At 46.4% G+C, this 20170-nt stretch overlaps 1 protein-coding gene across 2 annotated transcripts in view; it reads left to right on the top strand.

Annotated features, from left to right (window-relative positions):
- Nucleotides 1-564: 564 nt before the first annotated feature.
- The window catches only part of B9D2 (B9 domain containing 2), a 41103-nt gene continuing 21497 nt past the window's right edge, over nucleotides 565-20170 (top strand). The window contains exons 1-2 of one of the 2 annotated variants that reach the window (XM_085851571.1): nucleotides 565-666; nucleotides 1633-1733. In XM_085851571.1, the coding sequence (XP_085707697.1) occupies nucleotides 1646-1733 (88 nt within the window). In that variant the 5' untranslated portion in view covers nucleotides 565-666; nucleotides 1633-1645. The remainder of the gene's footprint in view (nucleotides 667-1632; nucleotides 1734-20170) is intronic. The other variant, XM_085851572.1, reaches the window with a different exon arrangement.

Raw genomic sequence — 20170 nt, 5'->3', positions numbered from 1 at the left:
TGATATGACGTCATAGTGATGTATCGTATGTGCGGCAATTCACCTCTGCTAATGCCCTGTTCGATTCCCGCAAACAGAATTCAAAAAGCTTGCCTAGTTTGAGATAATTTTTTCGGCGATTGCCATTAGCGGAGATATTTTGACGTCATAACTTTTTTTTCTCGGAGGAATTTTCACAATCGGAGATGGTTACTGTCTGCGCAGGGAATTTTTACATATATATGCCAAGTTTCAGGAAGTTTCGATGAAAACTGTAGGCTGTAAAACAAAGAACGTGAGTAGGACTTGGAGATCCTCCACGAGGATGTAAAAAGTCAACAATAATAATAAGAAGAAGAAGAAGAAGAACAACAACAACAACAACAACAACAACAACAACAACAACAACAACAACAACAACAACAACAACAACGTGAGTAAGACCAAGAGATCCTCCACGAGGATGTAAAAATTGAAAAAGGACATTATGGTAAATCAAATAGAGGACTGGTATGTTGTTGGAAGAAGAAGAAGAAGAAGATGACGTATTCGGGACGCTCTCATTCTTATTGGCTCATTACGAAACGCTGACCAATGAGCAGGATCCTTGCTGTTGCCTAGCGACGCGGCGCTTCCTTGCCGTATCACGTGGATTGTCTTTCTCGGCCGTGGATTCCTTTCGAACAGGTTTGTGAGGCCAAAGCGAGAGTTTTGTTTCATTGTGACGTTTACACTTTACATGGATAACTTAAACATGAACAATACCCATTGTTTGCATTGTAATTGTCATGACATGACGACACCGTTGGAGTGATACGTCCGGTCAAGCATGTCGTGAGAAGACCGCCAACATGTTTATTGCGAACGCACTTGAACCTAAATCCCACGATAAAAAAAAATACCTTCCTGCCTGCTTTGCACGTTGTGCGATGCATCATGGAGCACGCAGTCCTTACAAGAAGGCGTAACATCTCCCAACGAATTCCCAGGTGATGAAAGCACCATTGAGTGCTGGTGGTGGTGGTCGTACGGCAGCTTAGCTGCCGGGGTCGCTATCATTTCCTGAAGCGCGACTGTGTCGCTGATGCAGTGCCCCTCTACCAGTGCACACACTAGAACTGGTACTCATTTCGCCGACCTCGGAAGGATGCCAGGCTGAGTCAACCTCCTGGTGTATTAATTCAGCGGCCGACGGGGCTTGAACTCAGGACCCAAGGATCCCAAGCCGCCATCCTAACCACTGAGCCAACACCAGGCTCATATTGAGTGCTGACACCCTATAGCTCGATCCCATATCGGTCTTATGTCGATATATCACGGTCTACTTTGTCCTACAACGACCCCAATGGCTCAAGGAAGACTCACAAAGGCGTTACCATGAATCGGTACAACGTTGCTGTTATGAAAAGCTAAATAACGCTTTAAATATGGTACCAAGGGCATTAGGGTATGAAATAAGTTCTAATATATTGAGATGTTTGGTGGATTGGTGGAATATTGATGCTGCATTTGCAAGGGAAGGATCATCCATTTCACTGCAGTTGCTGCAGGTTAACGTCTGACTCGTTGAGTGGGTTAGTAAAGCCGAGACAAATGCTTCGTCTCAACATTTTTGCCAATTGATAGTGTGGGCAATGAAAAATGTGTTTTCAGAAGGCTCTCGAGGATGGCTGAATTGCATATCATCGGGCAGCTTGTCAGCGCCAGCGGCTTTCCCAAGCACAGCCTGTTTTGCAAGTGGGGGATACATGCTGGTAAGTGGGCAAACCTTGAGAATTGCTTGTGGAAGGAGGGGTGGTAAAATGAGATGTGTGTGTGTGTGTGTGTGTGTGTGTGTGTGTGTGTGTGTGTGTGTGTGTGTGTGTGTGTGTGTGTGTGTGTGTGTGATCTCCGTAATGAGGAGTCCTCCCAGGTCTCGAAGTATTCACCTCCATTTCCATGAAGGATCTCGATTCATGGACCAAGTTGTGAAGTTTTGTTGGTCTCAGAGTTTTGTTCCAAGAGTTCTATGCGGGATCGTCACTGAGCCCCAGACATCCTCTAACTGTAGTTTGTTTGTGGTAATATTCCCAAGTATGAGTTTGAAGATCTCCATTAGGTTCTTATTTACTGTAGCTCCAATTATCACTGGAACTATGTCAGCGTTCTTCTGCTTCCAATATATTTCCACTTCATTCTTGAGATCTTGGTATCTGGTCATTTCCTCGATTTCCGTGTTATTTAGACCAAAATCACTGGGTACTGAATCCTCAAGTAGGATTGCCTTCTTTTCCTTTTTGTATCTGAGTGCTGTGTCCGGTCACAGTGCTTTGTTTTCTATGTTCACGCTCAATGGGATCATCAGGTCGTACGTGAGCATTATGTCCTTGTTTTCACTGATTGCCTTTGGTTCACGTTTTCTTAAGTTTTGCGGAACTGGGATTTTGAAATTTATGCAGATGTGCCAGTGGATTACTTCACATCCCTTGTTGTGCCTTTATGTGTATAGTTGTACCGATAGGAGGTGACTCGTGCTTTCTGTTTCTACCTTGCAGAACCTTGCAGAACCACCTGTCCGTTTCATTCAGTCCCACCATATGCGAAAAGCCATGGGTAGTGTCCTTGGTCTTGGGCATTTATAATGATTTGTTCTCCATCGCAATTGAGCTGACCTGAGGCATTCCAATGATCCTTCCTTGTCTATCCCCAATCAGTCAAACTCTTTTTGTATATATAGTGTAACAGCTGTGGAAATTCGCAGAACACCATAAAGGTTCCTTAGATTAGCTATGCCGGTAAGTGAGTGTTCAGATAGCTTTCCCCACCGTTGTTTAGAGGGGTTTCTTTGTGTTCGCCGGGCTGCGACCCTTTGAGATAGCCGTTTTTCTTTATCTATCGTTATTTTGAACAACCACACAAACAACCACCGCCACAACGCCAACCACGCTCAAATCACCCCCACAACAACCACCGCCATCTTCGCCACTACGCCTGCTTGAGGACGCCATCCTCCACAGTCCACGCTACGACGGTTTCCGCGTCGGGAACCATCCGAGAATGCGGGCAGGATTGACAGAACAAAAGCTCTTGCGGAGCCTGTGGGGTTTTTCCCGCCTAATTTCCCCTCGCTTGATTCTTCCGCCTGAATCCCCCGCGCTTGGTGTGAAGGGAAGGGGGCAGGGCAGCTCGCTTCCGATTGGCGGATGCACGGCGTGAGGAGGTTGGAGTGAGGGCACGCCCCTTTTCGAGAGGCTTCTCAAAGGGAGGTGGAGTCAGAAACAGGGTGGGGCGAAGGGCGGAGCCCCGCGCTATAAAGGGCGGACGCGCGCGAGGCTCGCTCTTCTCTTCTCGGTTCATGCTCGCCCCTGTCTCCCCAGTGGTCCAATTCTTCTTCCCCTCGCTCGTTCCTGCGCTCGTGGTCCGGCAAGCGGCCTGTTGGTGGAGACGCGGACGGGAGGCGCAGTAGTGCCGGCTGTCTGGTGGACCTGCGCGTCCGGACGAGGGGTGCCGGAGAGGGTTCGCCGGCCGCGTGGGAGGCCGGAACCAGGCGCGACCATGCTGACGGTCATGGGAGAGGGACTCGACAGCCGCTGAAGGGAGGTCTTTTCCTGTTATTTTTGTATGCATGCTGTGGCGCCGTGTCCTCTAAGTAAACCTGTTTAAGTGCTTGTACATAATAATTATAGTCGGTGGTAATGCTTTTTCCTTGCTTGTATATTGCATGACTGCCCTTGCTTGTGATGTGTGTGTAGTGAAGAAATGTCCTTGTGTGCAATGTACCCCGTTCGTTGTGTCCTATTCCCCCTTTGAAAGTGCCATCTTGCATCGTGGAATGAGTAGTGGGTTTTGAACGCCCGGTAAGGAGAATCGGATCCGTCGAGGTCGGCGATAACACCGCTCGGTTATCACTGTAGTACGGAACGGACCGCTTAAGCGGTTCGTGTCGCAGGCCGACCGGCAGTGCGGTGCAGCCCCTCGATAGGTTACCCGCGCGGGTACTTAGGTATATCGACATTCGGCGATTCACCCTATTTCGCAGGGTAGAATGCGGACTGAGCTGTGGTGAGGTTAAACCCCCACCCGTGATTGGTTCCTGGCGATAGTTCCAGGAGGGTCACGACTGAATTGTCCGTCTGGTGGGCGACGCGGTTGCGATTGGAGTTGCGTGGCCGATCGCACGCCGGCGGGCGCGAATTCGTAATATATATATATATATATATATATATATATATATATATATATATATATATATATATATATATATATATATATATATATTGTTGCGGACCGGGGGGTCAGGTGAGAAGACCACTAGGTGGGGAAGCTATCTCGGTTCCCACCAGACTCCCCGGAATTGTAGGCCATCGCACACGGATAATTCCGTGACACGGTGGGTCGCTTAACCGACCGTGGACACCAATAACTCAACCATGTGACCTAGGGCCCTCCCGTCTATGGGTTAATTGGGTTACCTAATTAATCACATGGTTTAATGACCGGCGAACATGCCCTCGATACGCCTTGTCCGAACCGGATCACTCTACCGAACCGGATCACTTTACCGGATCGGATGCAGCCGAGCGACACTGCCAAGAATGTACCGACTAAAAGGAACGGATCGTTGGGAACAAAGTCCCAGCTAAGTTAGGATATGCTGGATCAATGATAGAAAAGACAAAAACAAGCTGGAAACATTCCTAATAATTATTTATTTACAGTGGGCGAGGAAAGGTATGTGGTACGATAAAGATTTATTGGGGTGTGTTGTGCAGAGATGGGGGAGAGAGATGTGGTGCAGAAAATAAACAGGCAACTTACAAACCGGGGCACAGAGCAGACTTAACGCGAAATTAATAACAACAAGTCTGAAGACGACGATGGTTCACGAGCGGTATTTGACGATGTAGATTGTTTCAGAAGTAAAGGATGAGACAATGTGATAATGTTTGACCAAGTTATCAAAATGATCAACATGATGTAGTACGAGTGACAGGTTATTAGCTGCAAAATGTCAAAAACCCGTTTTCTTTCAACAACTTTCAAAATTTGACCTTTGCATAACCTTTAAAGGTCACAAAACAATGTTGTGGACAAAACAAAATAAGGAAACAGGATACGTGCTATAGCTTATTGGAGTTAGTTCGTCGAAGAAGGTCGAAAACCCAGTTCGATTCCCACAACTTTGAAAATTTGACCTTTGTGAACTTTAAAGGTCAAAGGTCAAGGATTTGACCTTTGGTGCAAAACTTCCTCTGGAACATTCCAGGAACAATATAACGTCATATAGGCTATATGGCATTTCTCACTCCTCGGATTATCCATACTTTGATGAAATCAGTGTAAAAACAAACTTGAGGGGGGCGCCACGGGCAAGGTGTTCGAGATAGAGCAAAATGGTTTTAAGACTTTAGGTGGGGAATGACCTCAACATTATGCATAAAAATATTGTCATCCGAACTCTCAAAGTTTGGGCAGTCTTATGATTTTTATGTCAAAATTCGAAATTTTCTCAGTTCGTGACCTTGTGACCTTGACCTTGGGACGAAAATGAAAAATCGAGGTCCGTGGGGCTATGCAGGTGCCATTGGGCTAACCAAATACTGAAACCCCTGCCAGATTCGACAAACCCCCGAGGAGAAGCTGCAAATTGAAATTGGCTACCCCGTAAAAACACGTTTTTTGGGCGTGGCTCCGCCCATAATGGGTGCACCACGCCCATTCTCAGGAAAACACAACTCGATCATGATATAAACCTCCCACCAAAATTTTATCAGGATCGGATCAAAACCCACGGAGCTACGCTCGGGACAGACAGACAGACAGACAGACATACAGACAGACAGACAGACAGACAGACAGACACACAACAATAACGAATATAGTGGTCACTTATTTTTTTCGTGAAAATATTTTTCGTGAACCAATTATTTTTTTCATGAAAATATTTTTCCATGAACCAATAATAATGATAACGATCTTCTGCAGTCGTACTTAAGCAGACAGGCGCCAGCACACACACACACACACACACACACACACACACACACACACACACACACACACACACACACACACACACACACACACACACACACACACACACACACACAAAACCCGATGAAGAGGAAGTTTTGCAACAGGAAGGGAAAGGAGTTGAGGCTTTGATCTTGGTACCTTTGTACTTGATAGCACGACGCACCACCAATACGTTTTGGGGAAGTGCTCTGTGGTGCGGTACCCGACAGTGGGCGTGTCGTCTCTGGCTTCAGCCACGCGTGTGGAGACCGTGTTCGTGAAGGAGGAGCTTGAGTGGAGGAGGGGCGGAGTCCAGAGTGCGAGGATGGAGTGGCGGGTGGGACCAGGTAGGCAGGTGGGTCGACGTCATGTGGGCGGAGATGAAGAGGCGGTGTCCAGACAGCAGGAGGCGAGTCGTGGCGGTGTCGACGAGGCGAGGTGAGAGCGGGAGAGAGACGGAGAAAGAGAAAGAGCAAGAGAAAGTCGGAGGGACTGCTCCAAACTTTATCGGGCATGCAGCTCGGGGGGAGGGGCCACGTTGAATCGAAACGTCATCACCTGAATCGGGCGCTCCGATTGGCCCCGACCCCTCACATGGCCCGCCAACTTTGGCCGGAAACTGCCTCACTTCGTTTCCGGCAAGGCCATCCCAGACAGTGGGAATATTCCGCTGTCCTTGGTTTCCGTGTCCTTGGTTTCCGTGTCCTTGGTTTCCGTGTCCTTGGTCTTTCCGCTCATTCTCACCACGACGGCAACTGTACAGGATTATGGAATACCCCACGAGATGACATGAATTGCCCACACCGAAATTGGCACACGAATCGTCCTGCAAAAACCGCCGGGCCGTGCTGGAGCGACTGGTCGAGGGTCCCGCATGCCCACTCAGGCGTTCGACCAGCGTCGATCAACGCGCTCGCTCCGCGTGCGCCAACGTGGCCGCACTGTACATTCCACGGCTCGATCGCAGCTTCGCTGGCCGTAGAGACGAGAAGACGTTCACCATCCGTGGAGAATCCGCTGCTGCCAGCGAGGGCCGAAGATACATCATTATGGATAAATCCATGCACATTTTGCGAGCGGCGTACGTGTCTGCTTTCGAGCACATTCCATACAGTGCGTGTGGTTCGGCCATTACGCACGTGGCCAGCGCTCGCGTTCACACAACTCCGCTAGCGTGTGCACGGGGCGATCAACAATATGTGTCGGATATTGAGGTTGAAAAGGAACAAGCCGCTTCTACTCCGCACACTCGTATCCCGCCCAACATGGCGTGGAATCGTCTTTATCGGCCTCGGTACGCGTTTCGTGCAGCGTGGGCGTCGTGCTGGCTGTGTTTCCTGTGTTGTGAAAAACACCATTCGTACAGCCTCTTAAAAGGTATTCATTCGTATGCCTTTTTAATGCAACCGGCAATCCTCCCCAGACCATCGGAAACCCGAGTCGATAATTCCGCACTGCCAAGAGCACATGACTCACCGCACACGCTGGGCCCAGGGCTCGCCCGGGAACAACGATCTCTGTGCAGCAGTTTCCTCGCAGCGGCGCCACACGTTCTAGCCTTCATGAGGCCCCACCTTACAGCGAAGGCGCACAAGGATGATTTACCTCAGGAATAATCAGACGAAAAGAAGAGTAGGGACGAATTGAAGAAGAAAATTATTTAAGCAACCCTCGCTATGAGATCATCGCAACGCACTCCCTTGTTATCCCGCTAAACAAAAGGAAAGGGACTATCTACATGTATAACTAGAGGCACTCGGTAGAGTGCAAAACCTCCGCCGCCAATACTGCTGGGTCACTTAAGTGAACCTGATATCCTATTCATTGTAGGTCATATCTAGAATAAACTAATCTAGATCGACGCACATGTAGAAATGCCAATTAAATAAAATCCAATTTTTTTTGAAAAAAAGTTGCAAAATTTGTTTTTTTTTTCTCTAACAATTTTTTTTTTGGGGGGGGGGGTTGGAAATCACTTAAAACATGTAGAAATGCAAAAAAAAATTCAAATATTTTTCAAATAAAATGGAAATTTTTTTGAAAAAAAGTTACAAATTTTTTTTTTTTCCTCCAACAAATTTTTTTTTTTTGGTTGGAAATCACTTAAAACATGTAGAAATGCAAAAACAAAAATTCAAATATTTTTTCAAAATGGCCGCCATAGCGGCCATATTGGACTTTGGACCAAGTCCAAAATCTAATGGCATGATCCTTGGACCATACGTAATCCCCCCACCAAGTTTCGTTGAAATCCGTCGAGGAGTTTTTCCATGATACTGTTCACAAACAAACAAACAAACAAGCAGTCATAAAGTGGTACTTACGAAATCGTCAACTTGACCTCTGACCTTGTCTAATAAAAGCATGAATCAGTCAGAAGCCCAAGGGGAGCTTGAATTCTGAATTCATTGTGGTTTGCAGATAATGAGTCCCAGACAAAAACTAGATTTCTTATAAAAATTCCATTTTTTTGTTTTTATTTTTAAAAAAGTGATTCAGTACCAGCAGGATATGCCAGATAAAAGACTTATTATTATATATATATATATATATATATATATATATATATATATATATATATATATATATATATATATATATATATATATATATATATATATATATATATATCAGTTATTCATCGCTGTTCCAGAATTTCGACAACCGAGTTTTAAGCGTCCTAAGCGATCGCAAAAACCGAAGACAAAATTAAAATCGAAGTTAAAACAAACTCGTAACGTCGAGCGAAGCAAAAATACTCCATTTCTCCACATGAATTTACGGAATTATGTTTGACCTCACTGTGACCTTGACCTTTGACCGATTTTGACCAAAATCTAATCGGCACGAGCCATCACCCTCCTGAATCACGTGGTGTAATTTGACATTAGTAGCTTCTTCCGTTCTCGAGTTATCGTGCCTACAAACAAACAAGCAAACAAGCAGTCATAGACTGGTACTTACAAAATCGTCAACTTGACCGCTGACTTTGTCTAATAAAAGCTGTGTCTGGAGAAGGTAGCGACGCAAACCAGAAGTTTCTACCATGATTCTGTTCCAAACCATCAAAAATCGAATATTTGACCTCACTGTGCCCTTGACCTTTTTTTTTTTTTTTTTTTTTTTTTGTATACCTTGGTCGAGGCTCGTATGAGAGCTAACACACAACTCACAGCAAGGAGGCATGAGACAAGAGGGGCGGGAGTGGAAGGGACAAAACATTGGGGAACAGACACAGGTGAACTGTGGAAGGGAGAGGGATGGGCATGGGACGGGGAACATGGCGAGGAGAAGATGGACATTACAGGGACTTTCAGGAAGGAAAGCAGGAGAATTGAAGGAAGTGGGCTTGGGTGGATTATCGGGGGTAGAAAAGATCGAGGATTTGGATGGGGGAAGATAAGAGGTGGTGGTGAACAGCTGTTTTGAAAGCCTGGAGGGAAGAATGGGAAAGAATAGAGTGAGGAAGTTTATTCCAAAGGCGGGAAAAAAGAGGAATGAAGGAGTGAAGATGAGCAGTGATTCGTGATTTTGGTAGTTTTACCAGAAGGGGGTTGTTGGCGGACCTTGAGCGCCCTGTGGAAATGTGGTTGGGACAAATCGCAGAGAGAGCAGGGGGGGCAAGGCTGGAGAGGAGTCGGTAGAAGACAGAAAGACCACCGACCAACCTGCGGTGATTGAGTGAGAGGCCCAAAGACTCAGCTTCATTGCGGGAGATGCCAATGATGTTAAAAGCCCTGGTTTCGACAGCGTGAAGTCGAGAAAGGTGGGAGGCAGGAGCACCAGCCCAGAGGGGAGAGCAGTACTCCATCAGGCTACGGACAAAAGCTTTGTAAGTGGTCAGGAGCTCAAGAGGGCCGAGGAAGGACTTTGCACGACGGAGGATTCCCAGTCGGCGACTGGCTTTTGAGGCAAGGTTGGAAATGTGACTTTCCCAGGAAAGGTCATGGCAGATAGTGAGACCCAGAAGCTTGAAAGAAAAGACTTCTTCCAGAGGATTGTTGAGAAAGTGGATGGGGGTTTTGTAAACGGTCCTTTCGAAGAGACATAGTGAGAGTGTGAGATTTGTCTGGATTGAAAGACATGTTCCACGTGTTGGACCAGTTTGTGATTTTATCCAGATCTGCAGTGAGCGAAGAAGCTGCTGCTTGCTGGTCTGAGGGATGACAGATGGTACGGCAGAGGGTGGAGTCATCGGCAAAGAGAAATAGAGGATTTTCCAGAGAGTCCGAGAGATCATTGATGAAAACCAGAAAGAGAACAGGGCCCAGAACGCTACCTTGAGGAACTCCAGCCTGCACAGGAAGAGGGGATGAAAGAACTCCATTTAGGGCCACACGTTGACTGCGACAGGAGAGGAAGTCTGCGAGCCATGAGTGGAGATGGCCTTGAATACCATGGGAAGAGAGTTTGGTGAGTAGTGCAGGGTGCCAGACTGTGTCAAAAGCACGTGATATGTCCAGGGATACGGCTCGGATTTCCTGTCTGGCATTGAGGACCTCCATCCATTGATGGGAGAGCAGTAGCAGCATATCCAGGGTAGAGTGACCTGGTCTGAAACCAAATTGATGATTGGAAATCAAGCCATTGGAGAAGAGGAAGGATTTCATGTCTGAAGCGATGATGGATTCCATAACCTTGATGATGATTGGGAGAAGGCTGATTGGTCTGTAGTTACAGGGATCTGTTTTTGCACCTTTTTTATGCAGGGCAGTGATGTTAGCAGATTTCCAAGCAGATGGCAGATGACCTTGGGAAAATGAGAGGGTGAATAGAACAGAGAGAGGGTGAGCAAGAGCAGAAGAGCAGGCTTTGAGGACACGTGGGCTGATGCCGTCTGGACCGGTTGCAGAATCTGACTCGAGGTTTGAAAGCAAGCTCTCCACCTTGTCAGGAGAAAAGGATACAGAGTCCAGGGACAGTTGGGTGCGACTGGGTAAAGTGGGTAGAGATAGTGATGGGTTTGGGACACGAGATTTAGCTGCAAACACCGAGTTTAGACATTCAGCTTTATCACGTGTGGAATCAGCAGTGCGGCCATTTGAGGTAAGGGAGGGGATGGAGGGGGAACATACACCAGAAACAGATTTGATTAAACGCCACCAGGATTTTGAGGAGGGAGAGAGGTTTGAGAGTTCAGACTTGAGATGAGAAAGATGTTGTTTTCTGGCTCTCCTGAGGGTAGATACACACTTGTTCCGAGCTTTGTGGAAAGAACTGAGATTGCCCTCAGTTGGGTTTGCTTTCCATGAGGCAAAGGCAAGTTGTTTCAGGACAACTGCCTCGCCACAAGCTTCAGTAAACCAAGGGCGGGAGGAAGGGTAAGACAACTGAACACGAGAGGGGATAAATCTGTGCATGAGGGAGAGCAAGTTTCTTTGAAAGAATTCCCAGGATGAGTTGATGTTTGAGAAAGTAGTGATAGGAGACCAGTCTGTAAGTTTGATGGCTGCTCGGAGACCCTGCCAGTCGGCTTGAGTGAAATGCCAGACTCGACGGCGGTGAGGTGGTTCTCTGATAACAGCCAGAGAGATGTCCACTTTAACAAGGACGTGGTCAGAAGAACCAATTGGAGCGAAGGAAGAGCAGCAGATATTGTCAGGGAAATTTGTCAAAATCAGATCCAGAAGAGATGGAGTACCATTGGTTGAGATCCGGGTCGGGAAGTTGACCGATTGAGTCAGTCCCAATGAGTCACAGAAAGCTTTTGCTGATGTCCCATGGCAGGTGAGAGAGGTACCCACACCTAGCCAACTGGCGTGATGACAATTGAAGTCGCCACATAAGAGGAAGAGAGAGTTTGGATGAGAAGATAGAAGATGGTCCATGTTTTCGGAGAGTGAGGTGTAGATGGAGTCATCACTGTTCGGTGGACGGTACAGTACACATATAAACATGAGGTGGGAGTGGAGGGGAAGCCGAAGCCAGAGGTATTCCTGGGGGTAACCTTTGACCGATTTTGACCAAAATCTAATCAGCACTAGCCATCACCCTCCTGAATCACGTGGTATAATTTGACATTGGTAGCTTCTTCCGTTCTCGAGTTATCGTGCCTACAAACAAACAAACAAACAAACAAACAGAAACGGAAGTCATCAATATACTTACAAAACCTTTAGATTTCGTAAGTAACAAACAGAAACGGAAGGCATCAATATACTTACGAAATCTTTAGATTTCGTAAGTAACAAGCAGTCATAGACTGGTACTTACGAAATCGTCAACTTGACCTCTGACCTTGTCTAATAAACGTTGTCTCTCGAGAAGGTAGCGACGCAAACCAGAAGTTTCTACGATGATTCTGTACCAAACCATCAAAAATCGTAACATCGACCGAAGCAAAAATCTCCATTTCTCCACGCAATTATTTTATCAAAGTCACAAAACCGTAATATTCGGCCATCCACCAACAATCTTTACATAATCCGACGGCTTAGCGAGTCAGGCATGCGACGATAACCTTTATTTGGATAAAAAATGACTTTTAAACACCATCTTTATCGAAAACACCGTCAGCGCGCACACACAGAACCTTTACGTGGTCAACGCCGCCTCTGCTCAAGTGCACTGCACCACGTGATGACCCGTGACGCGTCGAGTGAAATATTTTTTATGCAATCTTAAAACGTCTCCAAAACATCCGATTTTTACCAGAATTTCGACAACCGAGTTTTAAGCATCCTAAGCGATTGCAAAAACCGGACAAAATTAAAATCGAAGTTAAAACGAACTCGTAACGTCAAGCGAAGCAAAAATACTCCATTTCTCCACATTAATTTACGGAATTATTTTTGACCTCACTGTGACCTTGACCTTTGACCGATTTTGACCAAAATATAATCAGCGCTAGCCATCACCCTCCTGAATCACGTGGTGTAATTTGACATTTGTAGCTTCTTCCGTTCTCGAGTTATCGTGCCTACAAACAAACAAACAAACAAACACACAAACAAACAAAAAGACCCGTATCTTGCCAAAAGGTGACCACGTGTGACTTCTTTAAGGTCACACTGAGGTGAACAGAGCTGCTATCCACCAGGAGCGACTCCTTGAGGAATATCTGCCTACGAGAGATTCCGATGAGAATCGTTCTACAGAGTTACCATGAAAAATATGCTTTTTCCTCATAACGTCACCAAATGACGTCATAATGTCTCAAGCTTGACATATCTAGAAAGCACTCATCGAGGTTTTCAATTTGAGGTACGACACGATATGGTTCCTAAAACTTGAAAATTTGACCTTGGGGTCAAATATGTTTGACCTGAGGCGCTAACCATGAAGGTCAAGGCCAATCGCCACCAAAAATTAATCAGCTGAGCGCCAGACCATGAACTATATTCCCATGAAGTTTGAAGAGGATCCGATCAAAATTACTCAAAAAATAAGGGTTTCGTCGACTCCCCTGATTTGCGACAAAGTGACCTTGACCTTTGACCTTGACCTTCAAAATTTTTATGCGCTGAAAGGGACCTCTATAGGCCTCTGATGTGCGAAGTTACAAAAATTTCCAATGATAACTGTGCTCTGCAGAGTGATTTATACGTGATTACAGACCAAAAAAACAAACAAACAAACAAACAAAAAAACATATGAAGGTCAAGGCCAATCGCCACCAAAAATTAATCAGCTGAGCGCCAGACCATGAACTATATTCCCATGAAGTTTGAAGACGATCCGATCAAAATTACTCAAAAAATAAGGGTTTCGTCGACTCCCCTGATTTGCGCCAAAGTGACCTTGACCTTTGACCTTGACCTTCAAAATTTTGTGCACTGAAAGGGACCTCTATAGGCCTCTGATATGCGAAGTTACAAAAATTTCCGATGATAACTGTGCTCTGCAGAATTTTTTATACGTGATTACAGACAAAAAAAAACAAAAAACATACAAGCTGACTAATATATCTTGCAAAACTTCGTTTTGGCAAGATAAAAAAAAATACAAGCTGACTAACATATCTTGCAAAAACTTCGTTTTGGCATGATAACAAACAGAAGCGGAAGTCATCAATATACTTACGAAATCTTTAGATTTCGTAAGTAACAAACAGACAGGGGTGAAAACAGTAACCTCCATCCATCTTCGATGGCGGAGGTTAATAATGGAATGACTGTCTTGGGACACTATCTGTTGGATGCATGCAGTTCCGAGAGCCGCAACAATATATACCTTCCTGCTCTTTTCTCCTTCTCCCAGGTGGTGGTGCATATCTGTTGATATTTCGACTTATATTATTATTATTATTATTTTGTCTTTTTTGTCATCTTTCATATGCACCACCATCTGGGAGAAAGGCACCACCACCTATTATTGAAAGGCACGCACATATGCCATCGTTGGGGCTGTATTTGATATTGTTTCGGGGGGCTGTATTTGATTTTTTTTTCCCCCCCCCATAATAATTAATGTAATTAGGGGGGAGATGCATTCCAATACTTAGTTTCTGTCCTGTACAACACTCAACAAGCCTTGCAATCACGTATGAAACACACAAAACATCAGAAAAACAAGTGTCCAAAAATGCAATAAATCAAACAAATTTTATCACCTGACTACCTTTTTATCGTACTTCCCATAACTATTCACTATTTCATAATGGTAATTTCACAGTCTTACACCTTCAAAATCTATAATTATCTCAGTCAAGCTGCCTGCATCAGTCTTACACCCTCTAAGCTATCCCTCTTACGAGGCCATGTAGTTTCCCACATGGACCCAGGCTCCAGCTTTTGGGCCAGCACACGCACTCATGCCGTGAAACCAACACTCATACTATGACCCCCTGCAGTGTCCATATGGGACCTCACCCTCCAGAAGAGCTCCCACGGTCTACACGCCCACTTCGGCTGTCACACCAACTTTGGCCATGCCTGCATCATGGGCCGTGTTACCCAAACTGCTCCACTTTCCACTGGCACGACACTTTCCACTCATGGTAACAAGATTACAGGGCTACAACACGATATATCCTATGCTCTTGCGATGTGTGTCCACAACGTTGTATACACAGACTGTTAGGGAGAGCATCAGAGATTATTGAGGGTAGCGAAGCGGCGTGGTGTCATACCACCCACTAGTGACCGTTCGCACACTGCATGGAGGTTATGTCAATCCTTTCTGCTTTCATCAGAAAACGACGTGAGTGTGAAACTATTCGCCAGATCGTGATTTTGTTTCCCTAATCAATTGATGACGGAAATATGAAACGAGGACAACTTATAGCGGGGACCCCCTGCAGCAGATAACCCAGTCACACCAGGCTGTTGAAAGCTAATTTTTTCCCAATTGATTATGGAATATTTTGGGAGTTTGCTTGGAATGTCCTTTGACAGCATCATGGCAGGGACTCATGTAAATTTCGTGTGATGTAAAATATAACTTCAAGTGCTCAAAGACCCCTCCCTCCTTCACAACCCTTAGTCTTCAAAACCCTTCCCCACCTCAGCTCCCTGCCCCCTCTTTGCCCTCCACACCTCATCCAAACTTGCTGTCCTCTCCTCCCCCTTTCTTCTTCAAGTCCTGAACTCTCACCCCCCCCCCCCACAAACCAAAAAAAAAAAACTCCAAGTTCGCAAGCCCCATCCCAACCCCAAGTCGACAACCCCCCCTCCCCAAAGCCTCAATCCCCTTTCCCAAGTCTGCTCATTCTCGGAAGATGACACAAGTGGCTGCAGCATGCTATTCTCTGCAGTCAGGCTGCAAATGTGCAGTCACGCATCCCATCTCAATCGCAGTCTACCTCTTTTACTCCTAACTTGTTCCCTCAATCTATCTGCACTCTTTGCATTCTTTCTTCCCCCATCCACACAAAGTGTCCAGCCCATCTCAGCCAACATTTCACCATGAGAGGAGTGAGTCGATTTATTTATATGATCCTCGCCACCTGGGTTTAATTGATTAGGTGAGAGCTAATTGGTTATTCCCTCTATTCAGAGGTGAGAGATGTGGGTGGGTTTTCGTTTTTTTTTCATTGATATGTGAACTGTTTTTGACATTTGCACTTGGTACATGCTTGGGAGCCTCATTGGTATGCATTTCTGTCTGCGCTGTCACTGATGATTTGCCAATATGCGATGAAACCAGTCCAGCAGCTGAAGTGGTGTGTTACATCAGGATTCTCATGTGTGTACTGTGTACTCTTTCTAGTTGTGGAGGAACTCTGGGAAGGGTTTGAAACAGCAAAGGGCTTACCTTGGGTAGCCTTTCATGGTTGTCTTATGCAGCTTCTTTGGCGAGAAGAGCATGGGAGGAGTCGATTGATTTATATAATCCAAGCTACCTGGGTTTAATTCATTAGATGAGAGCTAATTGGTTATTCCCTCCATTCACAGGTGAGACATATGGGTGGATCTTTGTTTTTTCATATATATTGCTACGGTTCTTAGAACCGCATCCCTCCAAAGCAATAGCAACCATCACACAGCGGTCCCTAGACAGTTATTCCATTAATATACGTTCAGACAGCCCCTTCCCTTTTGTCTAGCGGGACAACGGGACAGTGCATTGTGTGGATCTCATAGTTAGGTCTGATATATATATATATATATATATATATATATATATATATATATATATATATATGTATATATATATATATATATATATATATATATATATATATATATATATATATCTTCATTCCTACTCTTTTCCTCTTCCTGAAATAAATCAAAGCAGGCACTGCACTCAGACAGCCACCTGTAAAAACTGCAGCCACACCCTCAACGTATGCGTCTTCGCGAAGGCCAACAATAGAAGCAAACAATAAACAACCTCCACCCACTGTACAGGACGCACGAGGCGTGTTCTTTTCAACCCATTTCTGTATTTAAGAATTATATCTATCTTCTTCTTCAACTCAACCCGACATACATAATTATATCCAAACCTTTCCCTCAATTCCCTGACATAGATCAGGGCTAGCAAAGTGCATCCCACCACCTTTGATAACTGCGAACACGATGCTCGATGGTTGGCGGACCCGCACACTGGCCACGTGGACAATGGCAGATTCGTGCGCAGCCCGTGATACTTTATCATCGTGCAGAACAAGGCACGAATAACACACATCTTTGGTTGGGTCTGCGCATGGGGTTAGGCCTAAGTCACATTTGCTCTATGGCAAGGATACGGCGGCCGTACGACCTCTGAATTGACAGAAACGTGCGGTGGCTGCAGAGTTTATGCGGTGGCCTCAGGGTGGCCCTACGCCGTTTGGATATATTTTGCAGGCCGTAGGGGTCGCCGTGGAATTATAGTGCGGAGTTATAACTTTATTCATTTCTACGTTCACCATAGCAATTCGACAAGCCGAAACAAAAGAACTGGTGAAAAAAAACCCACTCGTTACTGTCCGTCTGGCCGCACGTTCGCCTTAGGGCCCCCCTGCTGTCGCCTTGCGGGCACCTTGCGTCTGCCTTGAAAATTATATGGCCGCCGCAGGAACGCCCTAAGGTCACCGTGCGACATCAAATCAAAGACCGTACGGCACCCCCCACGTTTTCGGTCTCCACAATTTATAAATACGCCGTGCGGCTCCCCGAAAAATAAAAACATATGTGACTGCTACATTGTGTGACCGTGGAAATACTGCAGCCGCCCTATAATTGCGAGTGGCCGTAGATTTTGGAGACCCCACGGCCGCCGTGGCAAATGTGACTTAGGCCTTACAATAACATCTTACCACCAGTCTTCGCTCACCACGACGGCAACAAATGTCTCCCGCAGACGGCAGACATCCTCCCGCACCTCCGCCTCGATGCAGCTGCTACCAGGCAGAGGCATGCTGTGCGGCCGGATCACTCGGGCAGCATGGCGCACCATGGAGCAGGCACATTGACCAGCGCTGACCACGGGTCGCCGGGGCACGGCACGGAGTTCGGTGCAAGGCAATTCATGTCATGCTGCTCGGAACGAGACAATCCGCAGCTTGGACCCATCTGGCCGGAAGTAAAGTGGAGCTCCTTCTGGTCATAGCGGCCGGCCCGTGTGCTGGTCGGGGTCCAACCAGAGCGCCCGATACAGCTGACGATACATCGCTTCGGGTCATCACCCCCACCCCGCACCACCGGATCTATAAAAGATGAGAGCTAAAAGATGAGACGGGTCACGGGGCGGCGGGGGGAGAGTAGTCGTCGTTCGAGAGTTGTTGTTGTTCCTGGTGTCATTCCTGCTCGTCGTTCCTTGTGTGTCGTTCCTGCTCATCGTTCATGGTGTGTCATTCCTGCCCATCGTTCCTTTCTTCATTCCTGTCCGCTTGTTCTGTCTGGATTGGGATCGACAACCTACCCATTCACCTGCTGGCTCCGCCTCTCGGCTTTTGGCTCCACCCAAGTCCCACCCTTCACGCCCGATGGTCGCATCTTATTCTCTGGGCCAACACTAGCTGCACGAAGTGCCATGAAGCAAGAGACGACGCGCCACTTGTCATGGAGGTTTCACCCAATGGAGCATCCCCCCAAAACGTATTGGTGGCATGATCAGGCAATCGTGCATAGCAAGGTATTGAGAGACCAATAGCCTCATCTCCTCTCCTTTTTCTCTACATCAACTCCTCTTCATTGGGTTGTGTGTGTGTGTGTGTGTGTGTGTGTGTGTGTGTGTGTGTGTGTGTGTGTGTGTGTGTGTGTGTGTGTGTCTGTGTGTGTGTCTGTGTGTGTGTTTGTCCTGGTGCCTGTCCTCATTTAAGTTAAGATTGTACAATGATTATATTGGGATAACTCTGCTCTGTTTGCTTTTGTAAGTTGCTTGTATATTGCCGCACCGCTCACATTTCTTCTTTTCTGCAACAGACAACAATAAAAGCTATATTCACAGTGCCACATACCTTTCCTCACCTGCCTGTTAATAAATCCTTTGTAGAAATGGTCCCTGCTCGTTTTCGTCTTTTCTTTCATTGATCCAGCATGGTCTGTATCTTAACTTAGCTGGGACTTTGTTCCCAACGATCCGTTCCTTTTAGCCAGTACGTCCTTGGCAGTGTCGCTCGGCTGCATCCGATCCGGTAAAGTGATCCGGTCTGCTAAAGTGATCTGGTTTGGACAAGGCGTACCGAGGGCGTGTTCCCCGGTAATTAAATCGTATGATGAATTAGGTAACCCGGTTAACCCATAGACGGGAGGACCCGAGGTCCGCGGTTGAGTTATTGACGTTCACGGTCGGTTAGCGACCCGCCACGTCACGGAATTATCCGTGTGTGACGGCCTGTAATTCCGGGGAGTCTGGTGGGAACCCGAAATAGCTCCCCCCCCCCCGGTGGTCTTCTCACCAGGCCCCCAGCCCGCAACAATGTTCTGCGAAACCGTCGCTCCCCAAGGCAAATGCATGCAATACATCGCAGTCCCCAGGCAGTTATTTCATTAGTATTCTTTTTAGTTAGCCATTCCCTCGTGTATAGTCTCATATGGAATCACAGCTCATATGGGACAAAATGCATTGTGAGAGCTTTAGGTAGGTCTTCATGCTAGCCTTTATCCATTTTATTGACTTTACTTCGCACACACAACCTCTCCTTCACACATGCATGCACGCCACAGACCCAAGCAACAGACAGCTTCATTAGCATATGCCGCCAAAACCCCATTCAAACCGTGTGCCACTCTCCAACAAATACTTTGTTTCAACCTTCTCCATACTTAAACCACAATTCTACAACCTTCTTACGACAACCACAACACCTTCGTAAAAATCCCCACAATAACCTGTGCTCGCCCACCTCACCCCAACCTCTACAAACACTTCAACTACCTCACCACAATTGCCAGAACGCTTCAACCGCTGCACCATAATTTCCACAACACTTCAACCATCTCACCACAACCACGATGAACTCCACAACCACAGTCAGCACCACAGACACCTGCCACTCTCCTTTGAAGTTTGTTTTTTTTGTATACAATGTCGAGACTCGCATGAGGGCAAACACACAGAAAGTACAACAAGGGGAGCAGGAGATAAAAGGGGTGGAGAGGGAAGGACAAAACATTTGGAGCAGAGGCATTAGAAGGTCTGTGGAAGGGAAAGGGATGGGGCGGGGTACACAAGCAAACAACATGGACACTCCAGGGACTTTCAGGTCCTTACACGACAGGGACTTTCAGGAAGGAAAGCAGGGAATTTGAAGGAGGTGGTTTTGGGGTGGATTAACTGGGGTAGAAAAGATCATGGTTTTGGATGGGGGAAGATAAGAGATGGT

Source organism: Eptatretus burgeri, chromosome 13, assembly GCF_056783735.1.
Source record: "Eptatretus burgeri isolate ZD-2024b chromosome 13, Ebu_testis_v1, whole genome shotgun sequence".
Taxonomy (NCBI): domain Eukaryota; kingdom Metazoa; phylum Chordata; class Myxini; order Myxiniformes; family Myxinidae; genus Eptatretus; species Eptatretus burgeri.
Note: the sequence above shows the minus strand (reverse complement) of the source record. Positions and strands in the feature narration are given on the sequence as shown.